Source organism: Rattus norvegicus, chromosome 8 (genome assembly GCF_036323735.1).
Source record: "Rattus norvegicus strain BN/NHsdMcwi chromosome 8, GRCr8, whole genome shotgun sequence".
NCBI classification, from domain to species: domain Eukaryota; kingdom Metazoa; phylum Chordata; class Mammalia; order Rodentia; family Muridae; genus Rattus; species Rattus norvegicus.
Window position 1 is genome coordinate 116,145,252 of NC_086026.1, and position 27,603 is coordinate 116,172,854.

At 49.7% G+C, this 27,603-nt stretch overlaps 1 protein-coding gene and 1 non-coding gene across 3 annotated transcripts; both read right to left on the minus strand.

Moving 5' to 3' along the window:
- Positions 1-9,073: 9,073 nt before the first annotated feature.
- Trnas-aga34 (transfer RNA serine (anticodon AGA) 34) lies at positions 9,074-9,148 on the minus strand. The gene has a single exon. It is a non-coding gene; the product is annotated as a tRNA-Ser (tRNA).
- Positions 9,149-13,558: 4,410 nt separating this feature from the next.
- On the minus strand, positions 13,559-26,606 carry Grm2 (glutamate metabotropic receptor 2). Of its 2 annotated transcripts, none has more exons than NM_001105711.1 (6): positions 26,545-26,606; positions 24,365-24,950; positions 21,205-22,042; positions 17,483-18,558; positions 15,579-15,759; positions 13,559-15,395 (listed from the first exon to the last, which is right to left on the minus strand). In NM_001105711.1, exons 2-6 carry the CDS (start codon positions 24,812-24,814, stop codon positions 15,322-15,324), a joined length of 2,619 nt encoding a protein of 872 aa, NP_001099181.1. In that variant the 5' UTR covers positions 24,815-24,950; positions 26,545-26,606; the 3' UTR covers positions 13,559-15,321. The 2 variants fall into 2 exon arrangements, with proteins under 2 accessions (NP_001099181.1, XP_063120964.1); XM_063264894.1 differs by having other exon boundaries at positions 14,835-15,395; positions 24,365-24,855; positions 26,545-26,593.
- Between the last annotated feature and the right edge of the window lie 997 nt (positions 26,607-27,603).

A 27,603-nucleotide genomic window follows, 5' to 3' on the forward strand; every position in this document is an offset into this window, starting at 1 on the left:
TTCCCTGGTCCCTGGGTAGTGGGTAAGATGAGCTTTGAAGTGAGGAAGTAGAGAGGGTCTCTTGTCCTACTAGGTAGGTAGCAGGAAGATGAAACCATACCAGTCCAAACAATGGAGACAAAGGCTAGACCCAGAAGAATGGAGATCCAAGGTCTTGACTAGGTGTGTTTGGTGTCCTGCCAGTAATCAGGGGTCCTGAGAAACCAAGGGTGGTCTGGATCTAACGGGTATGTTGGAGAGCCCCAAGACAGAGGAACTGAATAGGTAGAGTGATGAGTAAGGAGAGAGGCTCCTCTTTGGCAGTGGGATCTGTGGCCAGTATGAGCCATCAACATAAGCCCCCTTTCCTCAGCAGGAATGAGGTTAAAGGGTAGGCTTTTATTAAAGGGGGACCATATGACTCCTGCTGTTTCTCACCACTGCTGAGAACCGAACTGCATAAAAACCTCGAGAATATAAGGTGGGGGCAGGGGCACGCTTGAATCTTCAGGACAGGGGTCAGCACAAGTGTGCTGGGGAGGACCCGGGGACTTCACTCTTACTCCTTCTCCCAGTGACATTTCCAAGAGATATGTGCCCCAGATGGCCCTTCTATTAACAAGAGGTGATATTAACCCTCAGACTGGCTCAGATCACAGGATTCTTAAGCAAGTGTTCTGTACACCGAAGACCCATCATGCAATGGCTCCCCGGGTGGTGTCCAGTCTATTTGTCCCCAGAATCTTGTATGCTCAAGTTCCTGGCCTGATACGTCACCAAACTTAGTTCTGATCACATGGCTCCAAGGTCACCATCTTTGTCTCAACTCCTGCTTTTCTGTGTAACACATGCCAGTCCAAGATGAGGTGGCCACAGCTGCCACCATGTTGTTCCAGGCACACTGAGTGGATGGAACACATTCTTCCACATCCCGTCAGGGTGGAAGAGCTTGGTGTGTAGAAATGAATCTCTGATCAGGACTGGCGATGCAGCTCAACCAGTAGAGTGTTTGCCAGCATGCACAAAGCCCTGGGTTTGGTAGCCTGTACCTGTTATCCCAGAATTCAGGAACTGGAGGAAGGACGTCCACAAGTTCAAGGCCAGGCACAAAGCAGGTTCTGGGTTATACAAGACCTTAAACAAACTCTACACTCAGCTTTGCCTCTAATACTGAGTTTGCCTGGTGGAAAGTCTAGAAGCAAATGTCTATCGTGTAGAGGAGCTGGGGTGTATTCAAAGGGAAAAAAGGTTTCTGGTCACTGCCAAAACTGATTGTGAATTCATGTGGCAATTAAGGATTTAGCACAGAATCTGACATTAAAGAGAGCGACTTCGAGTTAAAGGGACACCACTAATAAGTATAATGGGAAAACTGGGACTTCTGGCCTAAAGGAAGCTATTATCATAGTTGGGACATGGAGGTTGGCAGGAGGTAGGGGTAAAGGAAGAACAGGGAAAGAATGTTCTGGTCACAGAGGGAGAAACCAAATCCCATGCATAAGACAGAGCGTGTGGAAGCTGAGTCACTGCAGCTCCTGTTTGCTCCTGTCTCCACTCATCCTACTTACATCACCCAGTAGGAAATCTAGGTGTGTAATCTGGGGATTGTGTGGTTCAGAGGTTGCACGGTGCCCAGGTAGTAGGGGTGGGAGCTGCTCCCATGAACCCAGAACCCTTCTTCCTTATGGGACTCCATATGAGCCAAGATTCCTAGACTACCAAGACATGGGAGAAAGGAGATGCCAAAAAGATTTATGGTTAAAAGAGGCCATGTAGCTAAACAGAATATGCACACCTCACCATCTGAGGTCAGGAGCAATACAGAGAATGGGGTTAAGGGCTAGACAGCAGCGGGTACCGGTGGCAGCAGTGGACACACCTTTGATCCCAGCACTCGGGAGACAGAGGCAGGAGGATCTCTATGACTTCCAGATCAACCTGGTCTACAGAGCAAGTTTCATGACAGCCAAGGTGACACAGAGAGACCCTGCCTCAAGCAAACAAACAAGACCTTTCGGAGCTGGGAGATGCCTTAGCTGTTAAGAGCACTGACTGCTCTTCCAAAGGACCTAAGTTCAGTTCCCAGCAACCATCGTGGTGGCTCACAGGCATCTATGATGGCATCCAATGTCCTCTTCCGGCTTGCAGGTGAGTATACAGATAGAACATAAAAAGTATATCAACAAATGAAATTAATCTCTTTGGGAGGGAGAGAGAGAGAGAGAGAGAGAGAGAGAGAGAGAGAGAGAGAGAGAGAGGGAGGGAGAGAGAGAGAGAGAGAGAGAGGGGTTGGGTGGGAGACACCAGCAGTTTCATTTGTTGAGAGTGGCCTGGGGATAACATGCAAGACCAACTGCATTGTGCATTGTTAGAGAAGCTAGTCAATGTTGTCAACCACTGGATTCTGTGCTGGTGTTTCCAGAGAGGTTCTACTGACGAGGAAAGCTTCGCCCTGAATGTGGGCAGACCATCCCAGGTGCTGAGGTCCTAAAATGAAGGCTGGTCTCCCTCTGACTTCGGATGCACTGTGACCAGACCCATCGCTCCCACTGCAGTGCATTTCCCACCATGGTGACTGTATCCTCTTAGACTGAGAACCAAAATAAACACTTCCCCTTTAAGTTGCTTTAGGCAGGCAATCTGTCACAGAACAAGGAAAGTGACCAATACCAGGGATATGGGTTAGATAATCAGCCACCAATTGACTGTTGTTGAAGTTAGGGGACGAGCGCTTCCACCACAAAAACCTAGGGTGAGCCGTTGGGACCAGAAACCTTCCAAAGCATTGACTTGAAACAGGAGCTTGTTTTCCCCTCCCGGAATGAAACTCAGCCACAGGAAGTTCAAAGTGTAGCTGCCATATATGGTATCTGCAGGGTTCCAGTCCATCCTTGCACCCTATGGTTCCTCTAGGTTAAATCCAAGTCCTCTTGCTGTCAAGGTGATTCCCATAGTTCCAGCTCCTGTGTTATATTCCCGAAAGAGAAGGGCAATAAGAGAAACTGCTTTGTAACCAAAGTTGATTCCTTTAAAGACACTACCTAAAAGACACACATACATGCCCAGCAACCTATTCTTAAGATTCATTGGCTAGAACTGTTGCATGACTCTCCCAGTCAAGAGGACTGTCACTGATGCCAGAGACTGAATGCTGGCATAGCTAAACAGGCTAGAGTCTGCTGTGACACAGCCCTGCAGATCTCATTGTCTTAGCAGAGTGCACTTCTCACAGGAAGCCCGCTGAGCTCCTGCCACTGTGCCTGTGCTGCTGGGAAAGGAGGGATGGAAAAAAGAATCCACCAATTCTTACCTGCCATTTGGAAACGCCACATTTCCCTTCTACTTCCTGTGTGCATGTGTGTGTGTGTGTGTGTGTGTGTGTGTGTGTGTGTGTGTGTGCGTGCACTCGTGTGTTTGTGTAGGTGCATGTATGTGTGCAGAAGTCAGTTAGGTGCCTTCCTCAATCACTGTCCTGTCTTTGGAGATGGAGTCTCTCCCTGAACTTGACCATCTGCTCCCACCTCCCGTTACTGGAGCTACAAAGACCCTCTTCAGCACCCAGCTTTTTACATTGGTGCTGGGGATCTGAGCTCAGGACCCCATGATCACACCCAGAGCCTTTACCAACCGAGCCATCTTCCAAATCTCTAGTGCCATTCTTTTTCGAGTACTGGAGATTGAACCTGCATGCTCAGAATGACTTTGTCATCCTCCCTTCGTTGGCTCAGTTATCCACATGGCCCTGCCCAACCTTAAGGAGAAAGGTCTCATCAGCTCCCCTGGTGGCTGAGGAAACAGAGAACACCAGGTTCTCTGCATGAGGCAGAGGGTAAGAGGTTACCAGCTTTTGCCAGAATGGAGAGGAGGTGAGAGGAGACGCCCCAGTGGGAATTAGTCCGTGTTAAATGGAAATGGGTAAAATTCATCCATTAGCGGAACCCCGTCTCACTACTTCTTTTCATCTAACCATATGTTGTTTATAACAGACACACCTGAAACGAAGCAAGGCTGAAACTAAAGACATGAAAGCTGACACAGCAAGATGCTTGTCCTAAAACGCGTTTAATCATCTCTCTCGAGACCGAGGAAAATGAAGACAAACCAATTAATCTCCTCCCCCAAAAGCTCACACAGTCAAGGAGAACAGAAGAGCCTCCAGGGATGAGAGAGGCATCTCCTGGAAGAGGATATGGGAGTATGAAGGAGACTGGGTGAGACAGTGAGGGGACTGTATAGAGCTAAATGCCCAGAGGGGCAAGAGGAGGAGGATACCAAAGCCGAGAGGCAGCATCTGATTCCAGACCTGGGCTCTTAAGCACTCTGTCACCCACTTCCTCAAGGGGACTTGTGAAGGCCCTAGCCTAATGTTTTTTTTTTTCATTTTTAAAAATAATACATTTAGGGCTGGAGAGATGGCCCAGTGGTCAAGAGCACTGACTGCCCTTCCAAAGGTCCTGAGTTCAAATCCCAGCAACCCTGCAGTGGCTCACAACCATCTGTAATGGGATCCGACACCCTCTTCTGGTGCATCTGAAGAGAGCAACAGGGTACTCACATACATAAAATAAATAAATAAATCTTTTAAAATAATATATATAAAGAAAGTAAAACATGAGCATGTGCCATGAAAGGGTAAAATGGACATTGAAGGCAATGACATCTTTTACTGCCAAGAGACTACAGGGCTGGGGAGATGGCTCAGTGGTTAAGGGTGCTTGCTGCTCTTCCAGAGGACTGGAGTTCAGTTCCTAGCACCCGTAACCACCTATACACTCGTACCTCCAATCTCCAAGGAGTCCTGATCCTCTTCTGGACAGTGTATGCACCTGTGGCATAGACATACACTGAGAGAGAGAAAGGAAAATGAGTTTAACAAGACAAGATCGACAACATGAGAGGTGCAGCTGGTCCTAAGTATTAGGGTGGAAAGCTTTGCAGTGCTTCGTGACAAATGTATCACGAGAAAGGAAAATCAAGACCATTCTCAATGATAACTATAGATGTAAAAATCCAAGTAAAATGCCAGCCAATTCTAACCATAGTTCCAGGAGCTAAGGGGAGGGGTCAGACGCACCAGTAACCTCAGCACTCAGGAGGCCGAGGCGGGAGGATTTGTATGATGAGTTCAAAGCCAACCTGAGGCTAGATAGTGAGACAGGGAGGGTTTTTTTGTTTTGTTTTGTTTTGTTTTGTTTTGTTTTGTTTTGTTTTGTTTTGTTTGTCACACCAGGTGTCCTGCTCAGGATTTGGACACTTCAGAGGCTGTTGCAAGGCGATTAGCATGAGCTTGAATTCAGCTGTATTACAAAGTACTGCGGGAAGCTGGATGGTGGTGGCACATGACTTTAATGCCAGCATTCGAGAGGCAAAAACAGGTGGATTTCCATGAGTTCAGGTCCAGCCTAGTCTACAGAGTGAGTTCCAGGACAGACAGGACTACACAGAGAAACCCTTTCTTGAAAACCAAAAGAAAGAAAGAAAGAAAGAAAGAAAGAAAGAAAGAAAGAAAGAAAGAAAGAAGGAAAGAAAGAAAGAAAGAAGGAAGGAAGGAAGGAAGGAAATGGCAAAGGGAATTTGTTGGACGTCAAGGAGTATTTTGGTGAAGGCTAATCTTGTCAATTTAATTATATTGGTGTGTGTGTGTTCTATGGTAAGGGGCAGTGCTCATGCACTACTCTGTGTGTGCACACATGTGTGTGCACTTTAAACTCAGGTCAGTGAGATTTGCAGCACAGTGAGTTCTTACCCACTGAGCCATCTCAATGGCTTGCCTAAGAACAAGACATACTTTGAGGTCTGTTTGAGTAAATGTCCTATACCATTTGACTTGTTTTTCTTTTTTTTTTTTTTTTTTTGCTGAGACAAAAATGGAATAAACAAGCTAAAAGGCTGGACACGATGATGTAGCAAGTTTGGGGCCATCTCAGGCTACCTAAAGCCCTGTCCTGAAACAAAATGAAATAAAAACATATGTAGCTATCTTTGATGCGTGTAGGCTTAACCACAGAGCATCAAAGTGCACGAGGCAAAAGCTGAGGGGCCTGCAAGGGGAGAAGATGACTCCACACGATCATAATTGAGGGCTTAAATGTTCATCTTCGAGGAGAGCCAGAATCAGAAGTGATGAGGGCAGAGTGGGCTCCACAGCACCGAACAGCAGCTGAATATAATCAGCCGGAAGTCTTCACGGGTGCAGTTAAGCTAGAGAAAGAGCTAAAAGGCTTTGGAGTCAGGAAGGAAGAAATAGAATTGTCTCTGCTTGCAGGCAATGTGATCTCATACACAAAACCCCCAAACAGCCAACCTACAGCTAAAAACCCCTATGAGACTTATTAAACATGCAGTACAGTTTTGCAGGCTATAACAATATGGGCGTGTGTGTGTGTGTGTGTGTGTGTGTGTGTGTGAGAGAGAGAGAGAGAGAGAGAGAGAGAGAGAGAGAGAGAGAGAGAGAGATCTGGCTGTGATATCCAGTACCCCACTGAGCACAGGCACAGGATGAGCTGGCCAATGAGGCAGGTGTCTCCCTCCTCCCTCACCACTCCCCGAGTGCTCAGTGAAGAAGATAGCTTTCCTCCACAGAAGATTCTTCTTTCGTCAAGAGTCTATAAACATCCACACACCACTGGGACCTCAGAGCAAGCTCCCAAAGTCAACATAGGAGAAGCAGTAGCATTTCTTTTTTTTTTTAATTTTATTTACTTTATGTATATGAGTACACTGTAGCTGTCTTCAGACACACCAGAATAGGGCATCAGACCTCATTACAGATGGTTGTGAGCCACCATGTGGTTGCTGGGAATTGAACTCAGGACCTCTGGAAGAGCAGTCAGTGCTCTTAACCACTGAGCCGTAGGACTCGTTCCTAGGACAAATTTGGTTTTTAATTTTAGATGTACAGATGTTTCGCTTGCATATACATTTTGTGTACCACATGGTCCCCTGGCACCCTCAGAGGCTCAAAGAGGACTTCGGATTCCCTGAAAACGTTACAGACAGCTGTGAGCTGCCATGTGGGGGCTGGAAATCGAACCCATCGACTGGAAGAGCAACCCGTGCTCAAAACCACTGAGCCGTCTTTCCAGCCTCCTTGGGAGTAATTTTAATCAAAGAAATGGAAGAGCAGTACATTGAAAGCCATAAATCATTGATCAAAGAGATTTCTGGCAGAAAGGGAACCCATGTTCAATAAATTAGAAGAATTCACATTGAAATATCCGTCCGAGCTAAAGGAAACTGCAGACGCAATGCTAATCCCTACCTGAGTTCTTCTGGCAGTTCCCACAGACACAGGAAAGAAATGTTCTAAAATTCACAGGAAACTACAAAAGACCCTGAATTCCCAAAGTTATCTTGATCAAAAAGAACAAAGCTAGAGGCATCATGGTACCTGAATTTAAAACTCTTTCAGGGGAGAGAAATCAAAACAGTACGGTACCAGCATAAAAACACATAGTAGAACAGAAAAGAGGGCTCAAAAGATAAATTTGGATGGCAACGAAGCAAAATACCTTTGTTTACTTTACAGTTTTTTTTTAATTTATTTGGGGCGTGTGTGTGCGCACGCGCATGTCTGTGCATGCACATGTGGTATATGTAAATACACACGTGTGAGTGCCCGTGCACATGCATGTGGTTATATGCAGATACACATGCTGCCGGCTATGTGCAGGCTGGACATTAACACTGGATAGTCTTCCTCTGTCATTCTCTGACCTGTTTGCTGAGACAGCGTGTCTCACTGATTCAGAGAGACCAGCTGGGCAGCAAGCGCCAGGGATCCCCCTGCCTCTGCCTCCCCTGCCCTGGGATTGCAGTACGAATTGATGTGCCTCATGTTTTATATGGCACTGGGCATCTGAACTCAGGTCCTTCAGTTTGGGCAGCAGCCACTTTACCAACTGAACCAACTCCTCACCCTCAAATAACCTGACTTAAAATGAGCAAAGGGCATGGACAGGTATTTCCCAGATGAAAACGTATCAGGTACCAGACCTCACTAATCATCAAGGAATGCAAACGAATCCAGAGTTACCGCCTCACCCATGTAAGAATGGCGCATAAGAGGCACCGAGAGTCGGTAAGGGAGAGACTAGAGACTCCTCGCACACTGATGGGATGTGAAAGGTACAGTTGCTGTGGAAAAAGGTATTCCAGAACTAAAACCGGAACCATAGGTCTGATCAGCGACACACCATCTCCATGTATACACAAGGGAAATAAAATTAGTACATTGAGGACATAGCTGAAAACCGGGAATGTTGGCACACACCTACAATCCCAGCACTCCGGAAGCTGAGTCAGGCAGATTTCTGTGAGTTCCAGGATAACCTGGTCAACATAGGGAGTTGCTGGGCAGCCAAAGTGACATGGTGAGATCCTGCTTTGAAAAACTAAAAAACCCAAACAAATGAAACTCAAAAGAAACAAACAAAAGAATGATAGGAGGAGGGAGGGGAGGAGGAGGGTGGGAGGAAAGGAGGAGGAAGGGAGGGGAGGAAGAGGGAGAGAAGGAAGGAAGAGGGAGGGAGGGGAGGAAGAGGGAGGGAGGGGAGGAGGAAGGGAGGGGAGGAAGAGGGAGGGGAGGAAGAGGGAGTGAGGGGAGGAAGAGGGAGGGGAGGAGGAGGGAGGGAGGGGAGGAAGAGGGAGGGGAGGAGGAGGAAGGAGGAGAGGAGGAGAGGAGGAGAGGAGGAGAGGAGGAGGATCTTGCATCATGTTCACTGCAGCATTATTTACAAGATATGAAATTAACCCAACCATCTACAAATGAATAGTTAAATATGCTTTTCCAATGAGATGTTTATACACAATAGGCTGTTATTCAGCCACAAGCAGGAATGAGGTTCTGTTGTTTGTTACAATGAGATGAGTCTGCAGCACATCTGGGTGCAAAGAACCAGTCAGACAGAGGACTGCAGCATACTCTCATCTGAAAGTGGAATCTGAAGCAGCGACAGTAAACAGAAGCAGGGTCAGCCACAGCTGCGCCTGTCTGTAAGCCTAGCACTTGGGGAGTGAAAACAGGATCCAGGGTTTTTTTGTTTTTTTTGTTTTTTTTTTGTTTGTTTTTTTTTTTTTTTTTTTTGGTTCTTTTTTTCGGAGCTGGGGATCGAACCCAGGGCCTTGTGCTTTCTAGGCAAGCGCTCTACCACTGAACTAAATCCCCAACCCCAGGATCCAGGGTTTAAGGTCAACCTTGGCTACATAGGAAATTTAGGCTAACTTGGGCTACATGAGATCCAGGCTCAAAAAACTAAACAAAGCAAACCAAAACAAAATAAAAAGCCTTTAAAAAAATCTCCAAAAAGCAGAGAGTAAAACGGTGTCAGGAAAGGCTTGGGATTGGGAGGAAGACTTAGAAACAGATGTTTAACGGGTAGACAGTTTCTGTTTGAGCATATAGAGACTGGGGTCTGTTCAAAAGCATGTTTGATGATCCTTAATAACAATGTATCATCTCTTCAAAGATCGCTGAGAGAGATCTTCCAAGCCCCACACAGGAGGATAATTATGTGGTATGATGAAACATAGTTTAAGTGGCAATTTTTTTGTCATTTATAATTTACCGCAGTTTCAAAAATCAATTGTGCATTGATACACTAGTGGGAAACATCTGGAAAAGTGTGGTGGTTGTAAAATCGCTACACGGGAGACTAGAAAAATAGCATCCGAATTAATACTGAAATAAAGGAGAAAGTACATTAAGCCTGTGAATTGAATGACAATATTGTTAAGATTATAATTGTCTAAATTTGTTTTTTTCCCCAAAGCTAGAAAGAATGGTGCCAAAATTTCTGTTGACATGGAAAGACCTGGAAAGACCAAGGCAGCCTTAGGCAGAGAGAGTAGAAGGTCAAGGCGCTTGAGCCTCCCTCGTCTGAGGACTTACTCTGAGCTGTAGGATGCAGACAGGGTGGTATTCTCTGGGATAAACTCTTAGATCACTGAGACCTGATGGAGTCTAGAAACAGGTGCCTGATTCTGGCCGAGCAATTTGAGTCTGCAGACCTCGGAGCAACTGAATATTTGTGTCGTGCAGATTAATATTGACTCTTATCTCATGCCACACCAAGAAGTTAATTCATGAAAGACCAAAGACGTGATGGGAAATGACAAAACTCTCCAGTCTCTGGAATAAATCTGAAGAGGAGAGACACCGTGATGATGGTGGCTCATTCCTCCACAGTGATGAAATCCCAGCCTGCCTTACTCCCCTTGTGGACTATGACAGCCAAATGACAGGATGGGCAGGCCCTGGTCCTGGTGTCCTGTGTACATGGACCCGAGAGTACAGGAGACCCCAGTGTCCAGTGTGGATAGACCTGAGAAGACAGGAGACCCCCAGGGTGGCCCCTGAAGTGAGTCATTCCTTTAAGACTTCAAGAAGGTTGACAATGGGTAAACCTTGGAGACCAAAGGAATGTTTACCTTCAAATGTCACACCAGCTCTTTTCTTAGGCTTAGAGGATCTTTTGTGGCGAAAAAATGTATGTAAAGTTCAAGAATTCCTTCCAATTTTACTTCAGATTCATTTTCTTCAATTAGAGTCAAGTAAAATTAAATCCGCTAAAAAAAATAGACATATGGCATGATCCCATTTTTATGAGAGTATTTCTATCTCCCCTATCTGTAGAAATGCATAGAAATATGTCTAGCATGCTGTACCAGAAATGTTAATGACGGTTATATTTGAATCACGAAACTTGAGGTAATACTTTTTTCTTTTTTGTACTTTTATGCAAGGCTTAAACTGTTTACAGGGAGCATATACTGGAAAAGTCGTTTTTCTAAAAAAAAAAAAAAGAAAGAAAGAAAAGAAAAGAAAGGAACGAAAAAAAAGCAAGCCTAGGCCAGGAATGGTGGCGAATCCTTTAATCTTAGCACTCAGGAGGCAGAGGTAGGCAAATCTCTGAATTCAAGAACTAGCCTGGCCCACATAGAGAATTCCAGGATAGTCATAGCTACATAATGAGAATCTGTCTCAATCATTATCACCATCATCACCATCACCACCATCACCATCATCACCATCACCACCATCACCATCACCATCATCACCATCACCACCATCACCACCATCACCATCACCACCATCACCATCACCACCATCACCATCATCACCATCATCACCACCATCACCATCATCACCATCATCACCATCATCAGTACTGACCTCTTGGTAAGAGCCCTCAGGATTTCATTTTCTTCCTCTTCCTCCCACATCTTGTCCATTTCTCTCCCTCTCTCCTCCCTTTCTTTTTTTTTCTTTTTTTTTTTTTTTTTGGTTCTTTTTTTCGGAGCTGGGGACCGAACCCAGGGCCTTGCGCTTCCTAGGTAAGCGCTCTACCACTGAGCTAAATCCCTAGCCCCTCTCCTCCCTTTCTTGTCCCTCACTTTCTCCTTGCCTCATCGTCCCCAGAGCTCACCTCTCCCTGTGACTGAGAACACTTCTTCGTGTCATGATTATCCAGTCCATGGGAACAGAAGCAGGGGTCCTTTTCCTTTCTCTGTTGAGACTTGGGGTGGAGACATTTTCAGAGGGCTTTGAGACCCTTGGGAAACCTCCTTTGCTTCCCTCCCGTGAGCTTCGCCTTAGCAGAGGAGGCAAGTCAGGTTAGTTGGAACAGGTCAGCACACTGAAGAGGTGTGCGCCTGAGTGCCAATCAGGGAAATGCTCTCCCTGGGGTGCTGTCGGGGGTGAGGCTGGGTCTTGTCCCTGACTCCCTGCCATTCCTTTTAGAGCCCCGCCCCCCACCTAAAGTCACTGCCCTGACTGGACAGAGATAGTGTCTGAAGGCTGTGCTCCTGGACAGGGCTTGCATGTGGAGAAGCTTCTCTCAGCAAAGCTGCCCTTGTGATGTGACGATCCCCCTGCTTCACCATACATACCAGGACTTGGGAACTAAAGATGTCTGAGTCACTCTTCCTGTGACTTACATTCTGTGACTCCCTGTTCTGTGGCTTATGGTTGAGTGAGATACAGGTCCACAAAGACAGGACAAAGGGCTTCCTGGATATTTTCACAAGGCCAATTAAAGGGACAGATAAAGAACAGAAGTGGATCTGGGAGAGCCTTTGAACACAGGCATCGATGAAGCACCCACGCTCACAAACTTTGGCTTGCAAGTAAAGCCTGTGGGGGTGATATTCAGACCGTCAGTCAGTTCACCATGGTGGACACGTCCAGGGATGAGTCACAGGCGCTTGGTGTAGCTGGCCCTCAGACCCTAGAATGAGCAGGCTGCTCTGAGGACTCCATGGTGTCGCATAAACAAATCCAGCAGGGACCTCTGCTCCTGTGCTTACAAGAAGACGTGTCAAGCTCTGTGGGATGTGGGATGTGGCACTGAAGTGAAGAATAAGAGAGACAGAAACCCCGGCCGGCCGCTAAGGCCTGGAAGCTGGACTTAGGATGAGAGATGGTCTGGTCTCTTAATTTGTGGTAAGAATTGAGAGCTGAGGAGCAAACACCAAGACTCACTGCCCAGGGTGCTGGAAGATAGTCAGACAGGGAAGTATTGGGGATGCAAGCCTGAGGGCCTCTGTTCAGTCCTTAGCCCACGTAAAAAGTCAGTGTGGTGGCTGCTGTGCTGCTAATCCAGCACGGGGGTGGGGTGGGGGTGAGGTGGGGGATGGGGGGTGGAGACAGGCAGGTCTTGGAACTTGCCAGCCTATAACCAGTGATTTATAGGTTAAGTTATTCCCCGGAACACACACGCGCACGCACGCACGCACGCACGCACGCACGCACCGATACAACACTATAGGGTGGGGAGGGGTCGCCCTATAATCATGAAGCTTGACCCACAAGGGCCGGGGAGGGAAGAAGGGTGTCGTGGGCACGTGAGAGAGAGCTGGGCTGTAGGCTTTCCCGCCCATTTTTGTGTTTCTCTCCAGATTCCTAGTCCTCAGGCTCTTTTTCCTCTTACACAGTAGCGTGGATAGACTGAGACTCTCCATTACAGGAGACCTTTGCAGCTCTCTGGCTGTGCGCCTGTGACTAATACACAGCCATATTAGTTACCATTAATAGGGGTGATATATGTTTATTACGTGTTTATTTTAGAGGGGAAAATCCACCAGCAATAGAAACAAGGGAGCTCATAGCTTTCCCAGGGGTTCAAAATGAAATCAAATGCACTCTGGATGGAGGACGGCAAGGAGACTCAGGAAAAACAAAAAAACGAAAACAGCAGACTGAAAACAAAGATGGCTGCTCCAGGCACCCTGGTAACTTGTCCTTGGGAACCAGGCTGGGTTCTCTGGGACCAGGCAGCCAAGCACCTCTATTCTAGTTACTCGAGTGGTCTGGGCAATTTGAGCTGATAAAAATGCAAGAGGCTCAGGTTAAATGAGAAAACGTTATTATTTTATCTAAGAAACAAAGACTTTTAGTATAGGTATTTCCCAAATGCCATGTGGGACATATATCTATACTTAAAAAAAAAAAAGAGTTAAAAAAAGAAAGAAAAGGCGTTCTCTGTTTATGACTTCCACAGCTAGCTAAATATCCCATCTTGCCTTCATCCCTCCGTCCCACACATCGGCTGGGGAGAAGCCATCCCTGAAGTTTTCTTTTCTTGTCTTTATTTCTACTTTTTTAAACTTGTTAACCCACATTTCCAGAGACTCACCAGCCCACTGATGTAAATTAGCTCGCTTGAAAAATCAATGTCTCTGGCTGGTGTTCTCACACAGGACTTCTGTCCCCGTGAGTTACCGAACCCCTGCCTGCAGCAGCCATATTCTTCCAGCTTACTGCTCCGCATCCTCTAGGCCTTGGGAGGCTGCTGAGAGGCCTGCCCAGGGAGCGAAGCCGAGGCTGCACCTTGGAGCCCTCTACTGGTCAGCTCCAGATGGTGAACGTGGGAGATGCCCGCGGCAGCCAAGCTCAGCCGGCAATCTTCAGGCAGGAAGTCCTCCAGAGATTGAAAAGGACCCTTTTCTGATGACAGCCACAGATGGCCTCTCCACCCTAGTGTCTGTGCCCCTTGCCTCACCATTTCCTTGTGGGCCCCCTTCTGGCTATCGATGGTACCTGTGAATAGGAAACATTCAGTCCCAAGTGTGTTATTGATGGTTCCTTTTTGCGTCAAACACTCACCCTGGCTCTGGCTTGTCCAAATTCCAGTCAGCCTGTCATGAAAAGTCCACAGTTAGTATCCCACTCCCCACACCATACCGTAGGCTGGGTCTCTGAGGAAAACCGTCTCCTGAAGACCAGACAATTCTAGAGGGTGCTGACCAATCTTCAATGGCTCCTTTAAGGGAAGGATAGTTGACACCTTTTCGGCCTCCATAGGAAGCAGCGTTGGGTTTGCCTTGGTGGCTGCGCTGAGATGACACCCATTAGCAGAATGAACAGTGGAAGACTGAGGAGGGAATCCTCATGTCAGAGTTATTTTTAAATAAATGGACAGACGAACAAACAAACAAATAAATGGGCTGGAGAGATGGCTCAACGTTTAAGAGTACTTGCTGCTTTTCCAGAGGATTCAGGTTTAATTCCCAGCCCTGACTGGGTAGCTTACAACCAACTGTAACTCCTGTCCTAGGGGATCTGCCGCCCCCTTCTGGTCTCTGTGGGCACTGCATGCATGTGCTGCAGAAGCCCGATGTGCACTCCTTTTTCTCTTTTTTTTCGGAACTGGGGACCGAACCCAGGGCCTTGCGCTTGCTAGGCAAGCTCTCTACCACTGAGCTAAATCCCCAACCCCCCGATGTGCACTCCTTTAATCCCACCCAGTACTTGGGAGGCAGAGGCAGGTCAGAAGTTTCAAGTCATGCTCAGCTACATAGTAAGTTTGCAGTCACCTTGGTATACACGAGGCTCTGTCTATAAAATTAAAAAACCGTTTAAATAAAGACACTTTATTTACAGGTAATACAAAATAAACCACGGGACAAACTACTGGGTAAGGAGGGGAGGGAATGATCCCCACAGTAACCATCCTCTCTATCCCAGAGTAACTTATAAAAAATTAAAAAGGCCTGGGGCAGGGGCTGGTCTGGAAGCACCTTTGCATGGGGGTTGGGCCTGTCGTCCTCAGCCACACTGTTCTAGAACACAGTAGACACTGGTCATCTCCCCCTCTGAGTCCCAGGCCTGGCAAACACGGGGCATAGCTACAAGGACAGTTACTGGCCATTGCAGAGGCTCCCCAGCTAAGGACTCTGGCTTCTGACCTAAAGGGCTGGGAATCCAGGAGGTGGGTAAGTGGCTCTGGGGGCAGGCATGGGGTGGGTGTTATTGCAGTGCTCCCAGCCAACTTCCTCCTGGTCGTGGATGAGGGTCTATGCTGGGTTTGGGAGCAGCCATGTCAGGGCAGGAGTGTGGGATCTTCAAAGCGACGACGTTGTTGAGTCCACCACCTCACGGCCGTTGCAAACAGTGGGAACAAACTGGGATCCAGACCCTAGGGAAAGGCAGCCGGAGGTTGGGACTGACTCCAAAAGGCAGCAAGAAGGTGACCACCCACCTATGCCTCTCCCTTGTGTCCAGTGTTATCTCAACAGTGCCCCATTCCCGGGGAGGGAACTTCCTGCCTGGGAGCTGGGCAGGAGAGGGGACCCAGCAGGGGAGGGTGTAGGATGCTAACCTTGACCAAGGTTGGCGCTGGCCCTGGGGGCAGCGCTGCCAAAGCGGCTGGTAGGTGCCCGGTGGCTCACCACATTCTTCTGTGGCTGGAAAAGGATGATGTGCAACTTGGGTGCAAAGAGGCAGCCAAGCACCACAGAGCCACTGAGGCTGACGGACACGCACATCGTGGTGGTCTGCACCTGTGAGGGATGCGCGTGCATGGGTCAAGGAAGGTCAAGGGAGGTCAAAGGAGGTGAAAGGAGGTCAAGGGAGGTCAAGGGAGGTCAAGGGAGGTCAAAGGAGGTCAAGGGAGATCAAGGGAAGTCAAGGAAGATCAAGGGAGGTCAAGGAAGGTCAAGGGAGATCAAGGGAGGTCAAGGAAGGTCAGAAAGACATCCCAAGTGCCTGGGCCTAGGCCTATGACCCCTGCCTAGGCAGAGGCAGAGAAGGATGGTATTATCTACTGAACAGTCCTTTGACCAAGCCTCACAGAAGGATCACAACCACAGTGTCAGCCCTAGTTAATCATTTTCGGAGGCACGCCAGAATCCCAGCTGTGTTATGAGCAGGAAAGGGTGCGTGTATGCACGTGGGGTGTATGCATAAGTATGCAAGGGGTGCAGGTATGGAGTGCATTTGTGTAGTTGTGAGCATCTCAGTGTGGGCATATGTGTGTGGTAGCGAGCATGCAGAGGAGAATGCGCAAGTGTTTGTAGGTGGGGAGGGATTTATGCGTGGGCAAGATGTGTGTATGCTCTAGTTGTGCCAAGGTGTGTGTGCCCACACTTGTAGGTACCTAAAGGAATGTGTATGCATTTTCACATGTGCAAGCATGTGTGCTCCTACACAGGTGTGTGCACTAGTGGTTGACCACTGTGCATCTCTGGTGAGTCTTTAGCTGCCCATGATTGGCATGCAAATGCAAATCGTATGCAAATGCAGGCTGAGTCAGACCAGATTCCCTCCCCAGCCTTGGCCTCCACTACCCTAGCAGGTGGCCCAGCAGGTGCAAACCGAGCAGCCAAGCTCAGCAATTCCCACCCCAGCAGTGTACCAGGACACCTTTGTCTTGGGGAATGGACCTACACCAGGGCTTTTGCCATGGTTCTCCTGTCCCTTTCATTGTTGAGACCCCATCCGGGACTCCCAAGCTGAAGGGCTGGAGCATGGGACTAGCTCTTTCTGAGTCTTCATCAGTTACACAGGAGAGCTGTGGCGTTTGAGTCACGAGGCTTAACCGAGATGATGTTCTTATTATTCAGAGCTCAGCTCACCTGCCACCTCCTCAGAGAGACCTTCCAGGGTCATCTCACCTGAAGTAGCTGTTGCTTGTTGGAGCCGAGGACACCCCTTGAGTGCCAGTTCAAACTGTTTGCTTGAAAGCCACCAATTGGAGTACAGCTGTCACCTACTTCAATTTTTCTCAGCCTGAGCTCAGCCTGCATCTCTTCATCCTACCTTTCCTGCTCTTCATTTGTTAACCATCCCCTCCTCCATCTCCAAATGACCCTTCACTGGAGCAAGGCACAGCCTACACTTTCTGGAACATATTTCTGCAACCCCAGCGTCTCTCAGGTTAGAGCATGCATGACTGACACCTGGCATTACCCATGACTGACACCCGGCATCACCCATGACTGACACCTGGCATCACCCATGACTGACACCTGGCACCACCCATGACTGACACCTAGCACCACCTATAACTGACACCTGGCACCACTCATGACTGACACCTGTCATCCTTCCCCCTCAGCAAGTTCCCACCTCCATGGACATTTTTCTTGGCTTTCTTTCTCCCTTAAACTTTTCTCTGGGGTCCATTGGTCTTGGAGCTTCTAGAGTTAACAGTAGATAAAATGAGACAGCCAGAAAGACCAGGTCCTGTGTTCTACCCTGCCTACTTTGGCAGCCCACGCTCACCCGATAATCACTGGAGGTGACATAGAAGATAGGAAGGAAAGCCAGCCAGATGATGCAGGTGGTGTACATGGTGAAGCCGATGAACTTGGCTTCGTTGAAGTTCTCCGGGCACTTGCGGGTCTTGAAGGCATAGAGCGTGCAGAGCGCGATGAGGAGCACATTGTAGGCCAGTGAGCCGAGCATGCTCGCGTCACGGTGGTTACAGCGCAATGTCACCACTTCCCGCCGTTCAGGGGCTGTCTCCTTGCCTGTGCCAGGTGCCTCCACCACCAGCCAGGCAGCGACAATGAGCAGCTGGCCCGAGATAAGTGCCAAGCAGATGGCCACCTGTGAGGCGGGACTGATGAAGCGTGGCCGCTGGGCACCCTCCCGGGCCCCGCCAAATATGCGAGCAATGCGATTGGTCTTGGTGAGGAGGGCTGAGTAGCAGACAGAGAAGGCGGTACCCAAACCGAGGCGCCTCAAGGTACAGACGGCCGTGGAAGGCTTAGCAATGAAGACGAAGGTCATACAATAGCAAAGGAAGACACCGCCCAGCAGAATGTAGCAAAGCTCCCGACCGGAAGCCTTGACCACGGGTGTGGCATTATGCCTCACAAAGACACCCAACACAAAGAGTGTCGCCAGGGCACCCAGGCAGGCGATGGTGACAGGTCCCACCGCCCAGGCATCACCCCAGCGGATGTACTCCTGGGGCAGCTCAAAGCAGCCAGTCAGACTGGCATTAGGCCAGTAGCCCAGGCCACAGTCAGCGCAGGTGAACTCATCCAGCCTGTACTCATAGGGCTGACAGGGAATGCAGAGCCAACAGCAGACCTCGCCCGGCTGCACGCTCTTCACCTCGTTCTGAAGGCAGGGCTCGCTACAGCGAGAGGCAGGAAGAGGTCCGGCTGATGGGGAGGCCCATGGAATGAAGCTAGTGTCCAGAGTCAGACCTTCTGCCCAGTAGCCTACCTTCTGGTAGCGATAGCGCCCACTGCCTGCCCGCAGATAGGTGAAGATGTTGTAGCGGCCAATACCGTCACCAAAGCGGTCGAAGCGGACCTCATCGTCAGTATCTGCTGGGCGAAAGGGGGCTGGAATGGAGGAGAGAAGGAAAGACCAGTGAGTTCCTCTGATGTGACTTCAACTCTCACCCTCAGAAGGAACCTGAACCCCAGAGCTAAGATTACCTCACTGAAAAACTGAAGCCCATCTTATTTTAGCCCCAGCTACTTTGTCCTTTTGAAATTTAGTTTTTATTTTATGTGCACTGGTGTTTTGCCTGTATGTGTATACCTGTCAGATGTATGTATGTATGGGTGTCAGACCTTGGAGTTATAGAGAGCCGTGATTGCCACGTGGATGCTAGGATTTAAACCTGGGTCCTCTGGAAGAGCAGTCGGTGCTTTTTTTTTTTTTTTTTTAACCCAATTCGTAAGATATAATTGCCCACTTAAACATACAAAGCCCAGTACCATCCATCCCTTAAGAACATTGATAACAACCTGTAAATACACAGAGCGAGATCTTTACATCCTCCTCCATGTCCTGCCACGGCTTCTCCACCGCAGTCGGTGCTCTTAATCACTGAGTTATCTCTCCAGCCCCCACCCTACCCCAAGCCACTTTTCTTTTCTTTTCTTTTCTTTTTTTCCCCGGAGCTGAGGACTGAACCCAGGGCCTTGTGCTTTCTAGGCAAGCGCTCTACCACTGAGCTAAATCCCCAACCCCCAAGCCACTTTTCTAAAAGACATTTTATAACACACCATGACCCCTGGACTTCAGCATAAAACTCAATCTCACCCACTCTAAGCCCAACTCCTGCTAGGACTCGAAATCTTAGACCTTAGTCTTCAAATAACTGTATCACAACACACAATACAGCTCTCTCCCCAAAACTTAACAGAGATCCCAAAGCCAAACCCGGCCTCTAGCTGCAACAGTCCACTAAGCCCACCTCAGTCCCGGTCATTCCTAACTGGTCCATTGCAAACCGAATCCCAACCTCAGGGGTCACCTGAAACCAGTCTTCCACAGGATGGCTACTGCCACTCTCTATCCCCTAGCCTTCTGTCACCCAGCCAGGCTTAGGAACCAGGACTACAGCCGCCCCCGATCCCAGTGAGGAATCAGGTGTCCAGCCAGACGAGATGCTGAGGACCTCAGAAGTGAGCAGTGCTGTCTGGATTCCAATCCCCATCTGCCCAGCCCCTATTTCTTCTTCCTGGCCTCCATGTGCTCACAACCAATCTCTACCCAACAGAGCCCAGCAAGCTAAAAATGACGTCACGTCAGCTCCATGAAAGCCCAGACACTAACCCTAACACTGCCTGATCCGACCATAGCTCTGGGTGTCTATTTAGTGGGATTAGGTTCAACACGGCTCTACAGCAACAGAGGTAGCTGACTCCATACCATGGGGGCAGAGATATACATACATACATACATACATACATACATACATACATACATACATATATATGGAGAGAGAGAGAGAGAGAGAGAGAGAGTCTCACTCTGTAGCCCAGGATAGCCTTGAGTTCACAGTCATCCTCCTAATGCTGGGATTACAGGCCTGAGCCATCATACCTGGCAAAAACACTTGTTTTAAACATTTAGTTATGGGCTGGTGAGATGGATCAAGCGAATAAAGGTGTTTGCTGTCAAGCCTAATGACCCAAGTTGGATTTCGGGGGCATGAATGATTTAATTAAGGCAAAAGGAAGCTGAGTGAAAGTTGTTTGGAAATTCTATGCCATTTTAGATAAGGGATCAGCACCCTCGGACTTTGGTACCCATGCAGGTCCTAGAAGCCACCTCCACGGGCAGGATGCTGAGGACAACTGTCCTCTTGATCTAAGTCTTGCCCTGTGATTAATTCTACACTCTGTCAGCCCCAGTAGCTTCTCCCTCAAAGATTCTCCCTGAAGCCAAGCACAGTAGTTCCGAGGCTGTTGGTTTTCTTAAAGGGTCCTTTAATTTTTGCTTCTGAGAATGTTTTGGCTACTTTTGGTAGAAAAATCAAGATGAGGACAAATAATAGCAATGCACAATGTAGTTCCAGCACTCGGAAGGCTGAGGCAGGAGAATTGCTATGAGTTTGGGGCTATCCTGGGCTACACAGTGAGTTGGAGGCAAGCCTGGGCTACATAGCATGACCTAAACAGGTTTTTTTTTTTTTTAATCAAGATTAGGGGCTGGAGAGATGGCTCAGTGGTTAAGAGCACCGACTGCTCTTCCAGAGGTCCTGAGTTCAAATCCCAGCAACTACATGGTGGCTCACAACCATCTGTAATGGGATCTGATGCCCTCTTCTGGTGTGTCTGAAGAAGTACTTACATATAATAAATAAATCTTTAAAAAAAATCAAGATTAATAATAGAAGTTTCACCTAAATAGAAGTTTTCCCTATGGCTCACCCTCAACCTACCCTGATTGGGACTCTCACTCTGCCTGCGAATTGCTTGGGTTCCCCTAGGCAGATAAAGACCAAGAACTAGAAGGTAATGTCTAAGCAGTAGACAGAGTTCCTAGAGTCAAGACCAGATCAGATTCCACTTTCTGGAAGATTCTCAGAAAGTGGAACCTCTGCCCTGACTCCAACTGGGGTCCTCTGTTTATGGTCCCTTTGCCCTAACTGACACAGTTTCTGACTATGTTCTTGTGGTCCATCCTGTTTCCTTAGGCAAGCGATGGAACTGAAGGTCTGCAAGCTAACAGACACTGGCCAGCACTATTACCGTCAAACTTGACATTGAGCACGAAGTCTTTGTAGAGGCGGCGCCCATTGACAGGCCTCATAGCATCGCAGAGGTGGGTGGTGTTGGGACAGAGGGCACGGTGCATGTTGTGTAGAGCGTGGGCCATGGCATAGACGGCATTAACCACAAACATGATCTTTGACTCCTGTTCAAAGGGCACGGCCCGCAGAGAGTGGGCGGCACAGTCTCGCTGCCGGAAGCTGCAATGGAACCTCTCCTCCCAGAACTCACGGAACCAAGGGTTTCTGCTGTTGTTCCACGGATCCAAGCTCTGGAAGTAGGAAGCAAAGTCACTGATGGGGTAGGAGGCCAGTTCAATGGTGATGGCGCCCTCAGCAGCCCTTTCACTGCCTGCCACCACGCTCTCCAGGGCCCCCCAGCCGTCGCTGGCCACCCATGTGAAGCTGGCGTTGAGGCGCTGGGTGGCTGCAAGCAGCTCACGGGCATCCTCGGACCGGGTGAAGAGCACAGCCACACGGGCACTGGGTTTCTGCAACAGGGCTCGCACCACGCCCTCGAAGGCAGCGCGGCTCATGGCACGGCCCACCTTCTCAGAAGTGGCCACGCAGATGTTGCGTGCCCGAGCCTCGAGCTCGAAAGCCTCAATGCCTGTCTCACCATAGTCACCCTCAGATGCCACCGTAGACACATATGTCCAGTTGAAAAAGCGGAGAATCTCAGCCATGGCCTTGGCTTGGAAGAAGTCTGGGGGCACAGTGCGAGCAAAGTAATCGTAACGGGACTTGTCACTCAGCTTGGCACTGGTGGAGGCATAGCTGATCTGTGGGATCTGGAACAGCCGCAGGAGATTGGCCACCTGGGCATGGGTAGGGAGGAGAAAGGTACAGCAAACATTAGAGTCAGGTGCATCCCCCATACTTATGGAACCTGGGGACCACAAGTCAGTTCTGAGAGGTCTCTATCTAAAGACCCTAGTCTGAACTTGGATGTGTCTTCTAGCTGAGGATAGTGTCTCTCCTCCCCTGATTGGGTGGGAGAAAACACAGGACCTTGTGCTGCACCTGAACCAGATGCAGGGCAAGGGGAACAAAGAATGCCTCTGTGATACTCAAGATGCCAATCTCTCTCTCTCTCTCTCTTTCTCTCTCTCTCTCTCTGCTACAGGTAGTCCTTCTTGAGTGACAATTCTCCTGAGAAGTTGGACAAAAGTCACTCCAGGAAGAAAGGCTTAGATCCAAGGGTCACATAGCCTTGGAAGCACACATTGGTCTCCACTGGATGCCTAAGGCTAAAATGAACAAGGTTCCCTACTCTGCTGCTGACTGCCTAACACCTCATTTCTTAACCTTTGGTCCTTATAGCCCATGAGAATGGGGTTCATTCAAGAGCTCCAGGTGATGGGTAAATGAAAGCACAGGCCCTACAGAAGAGGGCGAAGACCCTGTCATTGGGGTATAGGCTCTTCAACAGTCTAGAGTTTAAATATCTATTTCCTCACACACTCTCTTTCTCTGTACCCTTCTAATGAAAATTTCCCTGTGCTGTGGGTTCTCACGTTTGAATCACAGGCTGCTGAGTAGTTGAAAGTGATTATCAACTATGCATCAGTGTCTAGCATGTGGGAGCTGCAGAAGTACATGCAAGATCGAGGGGCTGGAATGAGAAGCAAACATTAACGAGACAGCATAACCTAAGGACTAAAGACTGGACCTAAAGTGACCAGGCTAGGAGAGGAAAAAAAAAAAAAAAAGCAGCCTTGACTCTAAAGGGTGGCCCTGCTAGAGAGAGGGGCGGCTTAAGAAAGCATAGCAAGGTGACTATGCTGCTAGAGACACACACATGGGGGCCCTAGGGGAAATTGTGAAAGGGGGTGCTGGTAAAGCACTCCAGAGTCCTCTGAAGATGTCCATAGGAGGCTACCCACCCGTCCCTGTCAAAGCCAGGGCTACAGATTCAGGCGCTGGCGTAGCCACACCCATCCCAGAAGCTACCTAACCACCTCTAGTAGTTGGGATTAGCAAGACAGATGATTTAGTTCCCACCTACATCCCGAGACTCTTGATTCAGCTTCATCTCTCCTAAACCATCAACCCAGGCCAGGGTCTAAGTCCCCCTCTACGTCTCCTAAGGAAATTGAGGCTCTCGCCAAGGTCCCCAGGTAGCCCCCAGCCTCTTCTGATCTCTCTGCACCTACACTGAGCACAGACAGAAGAGGATATGGGTGAGAGGAGATCCAGTCAGGAAGGGGGAAGATCCCAAGGCCAAAGCTGCCAAGTGGGCCCACAGTTCAGTTCAGAGAGTAGTCAGCCAGACCCATAGCGGGAGCCTAGCAGGGCACCCTCTGCTGACCCCTTGTGGAAAAGCAAATGATAGCAATGGTGTCCCTAGCCTTCCCCTTCCCTCAAATTCTGCATCACCTGAAGATCTTAGGGTACCCTCCCATCTATGCTCCCCGCAACTTCTCTTCCTCCTTGTTTCTTTGACTGCTCTGGGCTTCTATTTGTCGACGCTGTCAAATCCAGACAGAAGTGGTCTGACTAGGTTTGAGAGCCTCGATTTCCTATTCTGGCTTTGCAACCACACTGATTTATGACCTGCTTCCCTCTGAAAGGGATCCTCGACTATAAAATGGGTTAATGCTGACAGCAACTCATACTGACTATGCCCCTATGACCCGCCAGGCTCTTTGATACGCGCTCAGTGTCTCATTAAATTTCTACCGGGAACCTAAAAGTAGAAAGTATTATTAATCCTACTTTATAAAAAAGGAAGCTGGGACATAGAAAAAGAAGAAAGAACCTGTCCAGAGTCATGCAGTCAGTATGATGGGAGCCAGGATTCAGTCTTGAAGACTGATTTCAGAGGCTGCCTCATAAGCCTTTTGGGACATTGAATATCAGGGGTGTGTGTGTATGTGTGTGTGTGTGTGTGTGTGTGTGTGTGTGTGTGTGTGTAACATGATGGTTCTGTTTTCTCTGCTTTCCCAACAAGAGAAGTTTCTCTTACATATTCTCTAGAAACCAACCCTATCAATATGGCCAGGGAACTTTCTTGCCGTCTTGTAAGAAACGATTGAAAGAAAGATGCATGGTGCCCAGGAAGTCCCTGCTCATCAGGAACGTTGGTTCACCTTTCCCAGCTCCCCTTCCTAATGCCCGTTTGGGTGATTTCCACATACCTGGATGGAGACATCACTGTAGGAGCCACCAATGACACCGGTGACAGCTGTAGGAGCATCACTGTGGGTGGCATAGGAGCCATCAGGACAGATGTGGCGTGAGCCGTCAGCGCCACGACTGAGTGAGGCACGCACAAAGTCCAGCGCCTGCTCCAGGGCGTGTGTATCCTTGGAGCAGCTGTCGAGGATGTGCGCACCCAAGCGCACACCAGGCAGCAGGTGGGGGTCGCGGTTGATGCGGTCCAGTGCAAAAAGCATAGCCTCTAGGCGCTGTATGCCTCGGTGCTCATTAACAGGTCCACACTCCTCGGCTGGGCCACCCTTCTGGTGCACTGGGAACAGCCCACCCAGCACCAGGTCCCCCTCCAGGGTCAGCACCTTCTTGGCCGGGCCCTCGGCCACGGCACCCCACAGCAGCAGCAGTGCCAGAAACCCAAGCAGTGATTCCATGGCCCCAAAAGGGATGGCTAGGTCCAGCAGACCAGGGTCTTCTAGGGGTGAGGACAGAAGCAGCAAAGGCAAAGAGAGGAGGAAACAGGGGCCAGGAAAGGACAGACAGGAAGAGAGATGAGGAGGGGGTCAGCTCCTGCAGAGAGATAGAGAGACAGACAAACAGGGAAGAGAGAGTAGAACCAGAGAGTGGCTGCCCCCTTTATTTCCAGTTTCCCCTCTGACTCTATACCTCCCCACATCCCCTTCCCAGGTACTCCGAAGTCGTGAGGAGGGTGATGTCACTAACTCGGCTGAGAAGCTCCTGGGCTACCCCCAGAGGTTTGTGTCTCAGCTTTGCCCTAATCTTGCCTAAAGATGGGCTCTGGGCCCCTACCAAACTCAGAAGGCAGGGAGGGTAGGAGTGGGGACCCAGGCAGAGGTCAGGGGTTCTAGCCATTGCCAAATCCCACATACACCAAAGGGCCTACACAAACCTCCTAGGAGACCAATACTGTAGTAGCTGAAGCCATAGCAATTACACACTCAGGGCTCTGGCTCCCATTCTGAGCCGTGGATTCCCAGAGTTTGGGTATTGGAAGACCCACCACAGAGAAAGCAGAGTCTCTATGGGAGAGTTTCCAGCCCAAGAGAAACTAAAGCCCAGGTGAGCATTCAGGGTCCTAGATTATGGTTCTTAAAGGGCCAGTCCCCAAAGTCTCCTGATTAAGAATTGAAAGCAGACTGGAGATGTTCATCCCAGTGAGGTGGAGGGACTGACCCCAGAGAAAGTATCATGTAATTAAACGTCTTAAGTCAGCAGAGTAAATAGATACAGATGGATATATGTGCATGTCATAGATGGGGGTCGATTAACCTGGTCAGACCTCTCTAAACAGTACTGGAGCTGAGCTGTGGATGCCCTAGCTTTTCATAGGAAGCTGCTGGAGACTGAGTGTCTGCCTCTCTCCACTCACTCCAAGCCCAGCAGACAATCGTTTCCAGCCCTACCTTTCTCAGCCTTTGACTGACCTTAGAGTTCCCCTCCCACCCTTTTTTCCCTGCATCTGACCATCTGTACCTAATGATCCACCTTACATTAATCCTACACAGGCAGGTCCTTGAGATCATGCAGACTGGGAGAGGGGCTTCTCGGTCCTCAGGATTGGAAAGGAACTACAGCTAAAGAGGACAGTAACTACTTCAAGGACCCCCGTCCTGGCCACAGAGACTACGGTTTCTTCCTGGACTGTTCTGCTGATGCCAGAGCAGAGGACAGGAAGCCTGAGAGGACCCCAAAGAAGCAGCTCGGCCAGGCAAACGGGAGAGAGAATCAGGGGTGAAGATTAACACAGATGGGGCAGAAACCCAGGGGAGGCTCTGATGGACTCCGAGGCAGGGAAGAAGGCAGAACCAGGGAGTCCAGCAGCGGAGGGGCAGGACCACAAATATCTGATGAGAGGGCAAGCGAGCCCGAGAGGCTGAGACAAAGACAGAGGCACAGACAGAAAGAAGGACCAGAGGACGCTGGAGCAGGAGGAACTGGAAAGCGCGATGCAGGGCGTGCGTTCTCTTGGGAAGAAAGGCGGGGTGCCTGGGACGGTCTTCCCGCTTCCCGGAGCTCCCAGAAAGCGCTGTCTGGACGTCTCGGCCCGGGTGCTCCAGAACTCTAGGACCCGCGGGGCCCCGGGGTTGTGGGGTCAGGGCTAAAAAAGGTTGGCAGTGACGGCGGCACCACAGGCTAACCCTACCTGGCGCGCCCAGCTCTGGCGCGGGGCTCCGGTTCCCGCTTGCTGGCTCTCTCGCTGGCTCTGCGCTCTCTGCCGGCCCGCCCTGCCGCTTTCAATCGCGGCCTGCCCCGCCCCCGGCCCGGGCCCGCCCCCAGCCCCTCCTCTGTTCCTCTGGACTCCCGGTCCTTTTCACCCCCACCGCCGCCACCCAATTTGGCCTGCACCTCTCGCTTTGCCGGACCTCTCCAGGGTTCCCAGCCCAGCGCCTCCAGCAGCTTCCAGCAGATCCCGCTCTTGACAGGTCCGCAGGGCCCGGAGCTGTCCACCTTGTGGTGCTGAATTCCCGGGCGCTCCCACTGTGCGCTGGAGCAGGTGCCTCTCAGCCCCCTTTGCCCCTCAGTCAGACTGCGACCAGGCAGGAACAAGGTGTGAGACACTGGCCTGGAAAGGTCACTGAGCTAGCAGAGTGAGCACAGTGTTATAGGTTCCTATATGCCATGGAGTAAGAGGTGGACTCGGGAAGAGAGCTAACACTGGGGCATAGGTAAAAGGGTACAGAGGAGGCTGGTGGAGTGCTTGGCTTGTTGCTGCAAGTCTGCCGATTTTCCCATCCATTCTCTCCACGCAGGGACTGAAGCTCAGTCTATATAGTAGACAGGCCCCATGTGAGAGCTAAGGCCTGAGTCACTAGGAAGAAAAGATTAGGAGGGGGAGGTCAGGGGATGGGCCTCCCCTTCCTTCCCGAAGATGACCTTTAAAGCTGCTGCCCCTCCCCCATGGATCTCTGCTCCTATGAGCAAAAGGCATTTACGGTAGAGATATCAGGCCATAGGGGTAGAGAGACTTCAGGGCATAGGACTAGGCTCAACCCCGAGGGACCCAGTGAACCTGGGTTAAGGGTTAGAAGGGCAGGGAGTGGGGGCTTAGAAGGGGAGGTGGCTGAGGAAAGGCTCCAGGAACTGGATGCTGCGTAGGATGGCTCGGGAGCTGGAGCCTGAGCAGGAGCCTGAGCAGAGGGAGGACAGTTCTGAGAAGATGCTCTTGACTCTTTCCTCCCACAGCAGGATGGGGAAGGACACC

Excerpts from the sequence above, each read along its gene's own strand:
- Grm2 (NM_001105711.1), bottom strand. The coding sequence starts at position 24,814 with ATGGAATCACTGCTTGGGTTTCTGGCACTGCTGCTGCTGTGGGGTGCC. Across the intron at positions 22,043-24,364 it reads ACAGTGATGTCTCCATCCAG|GTGGCCAATCTCCTGCGGCT; the intron begins GTATGTGGAAAT and ends ACCCATGCCCAG. Across the intron at positions 18,559-21,204 it reads GCTCAATGTCAAGTTTGACG|CCCCCTTTCGCCCAGCAGAT; the intron begins GTAATAGTGCTG and ends CCTCCATTCCAG.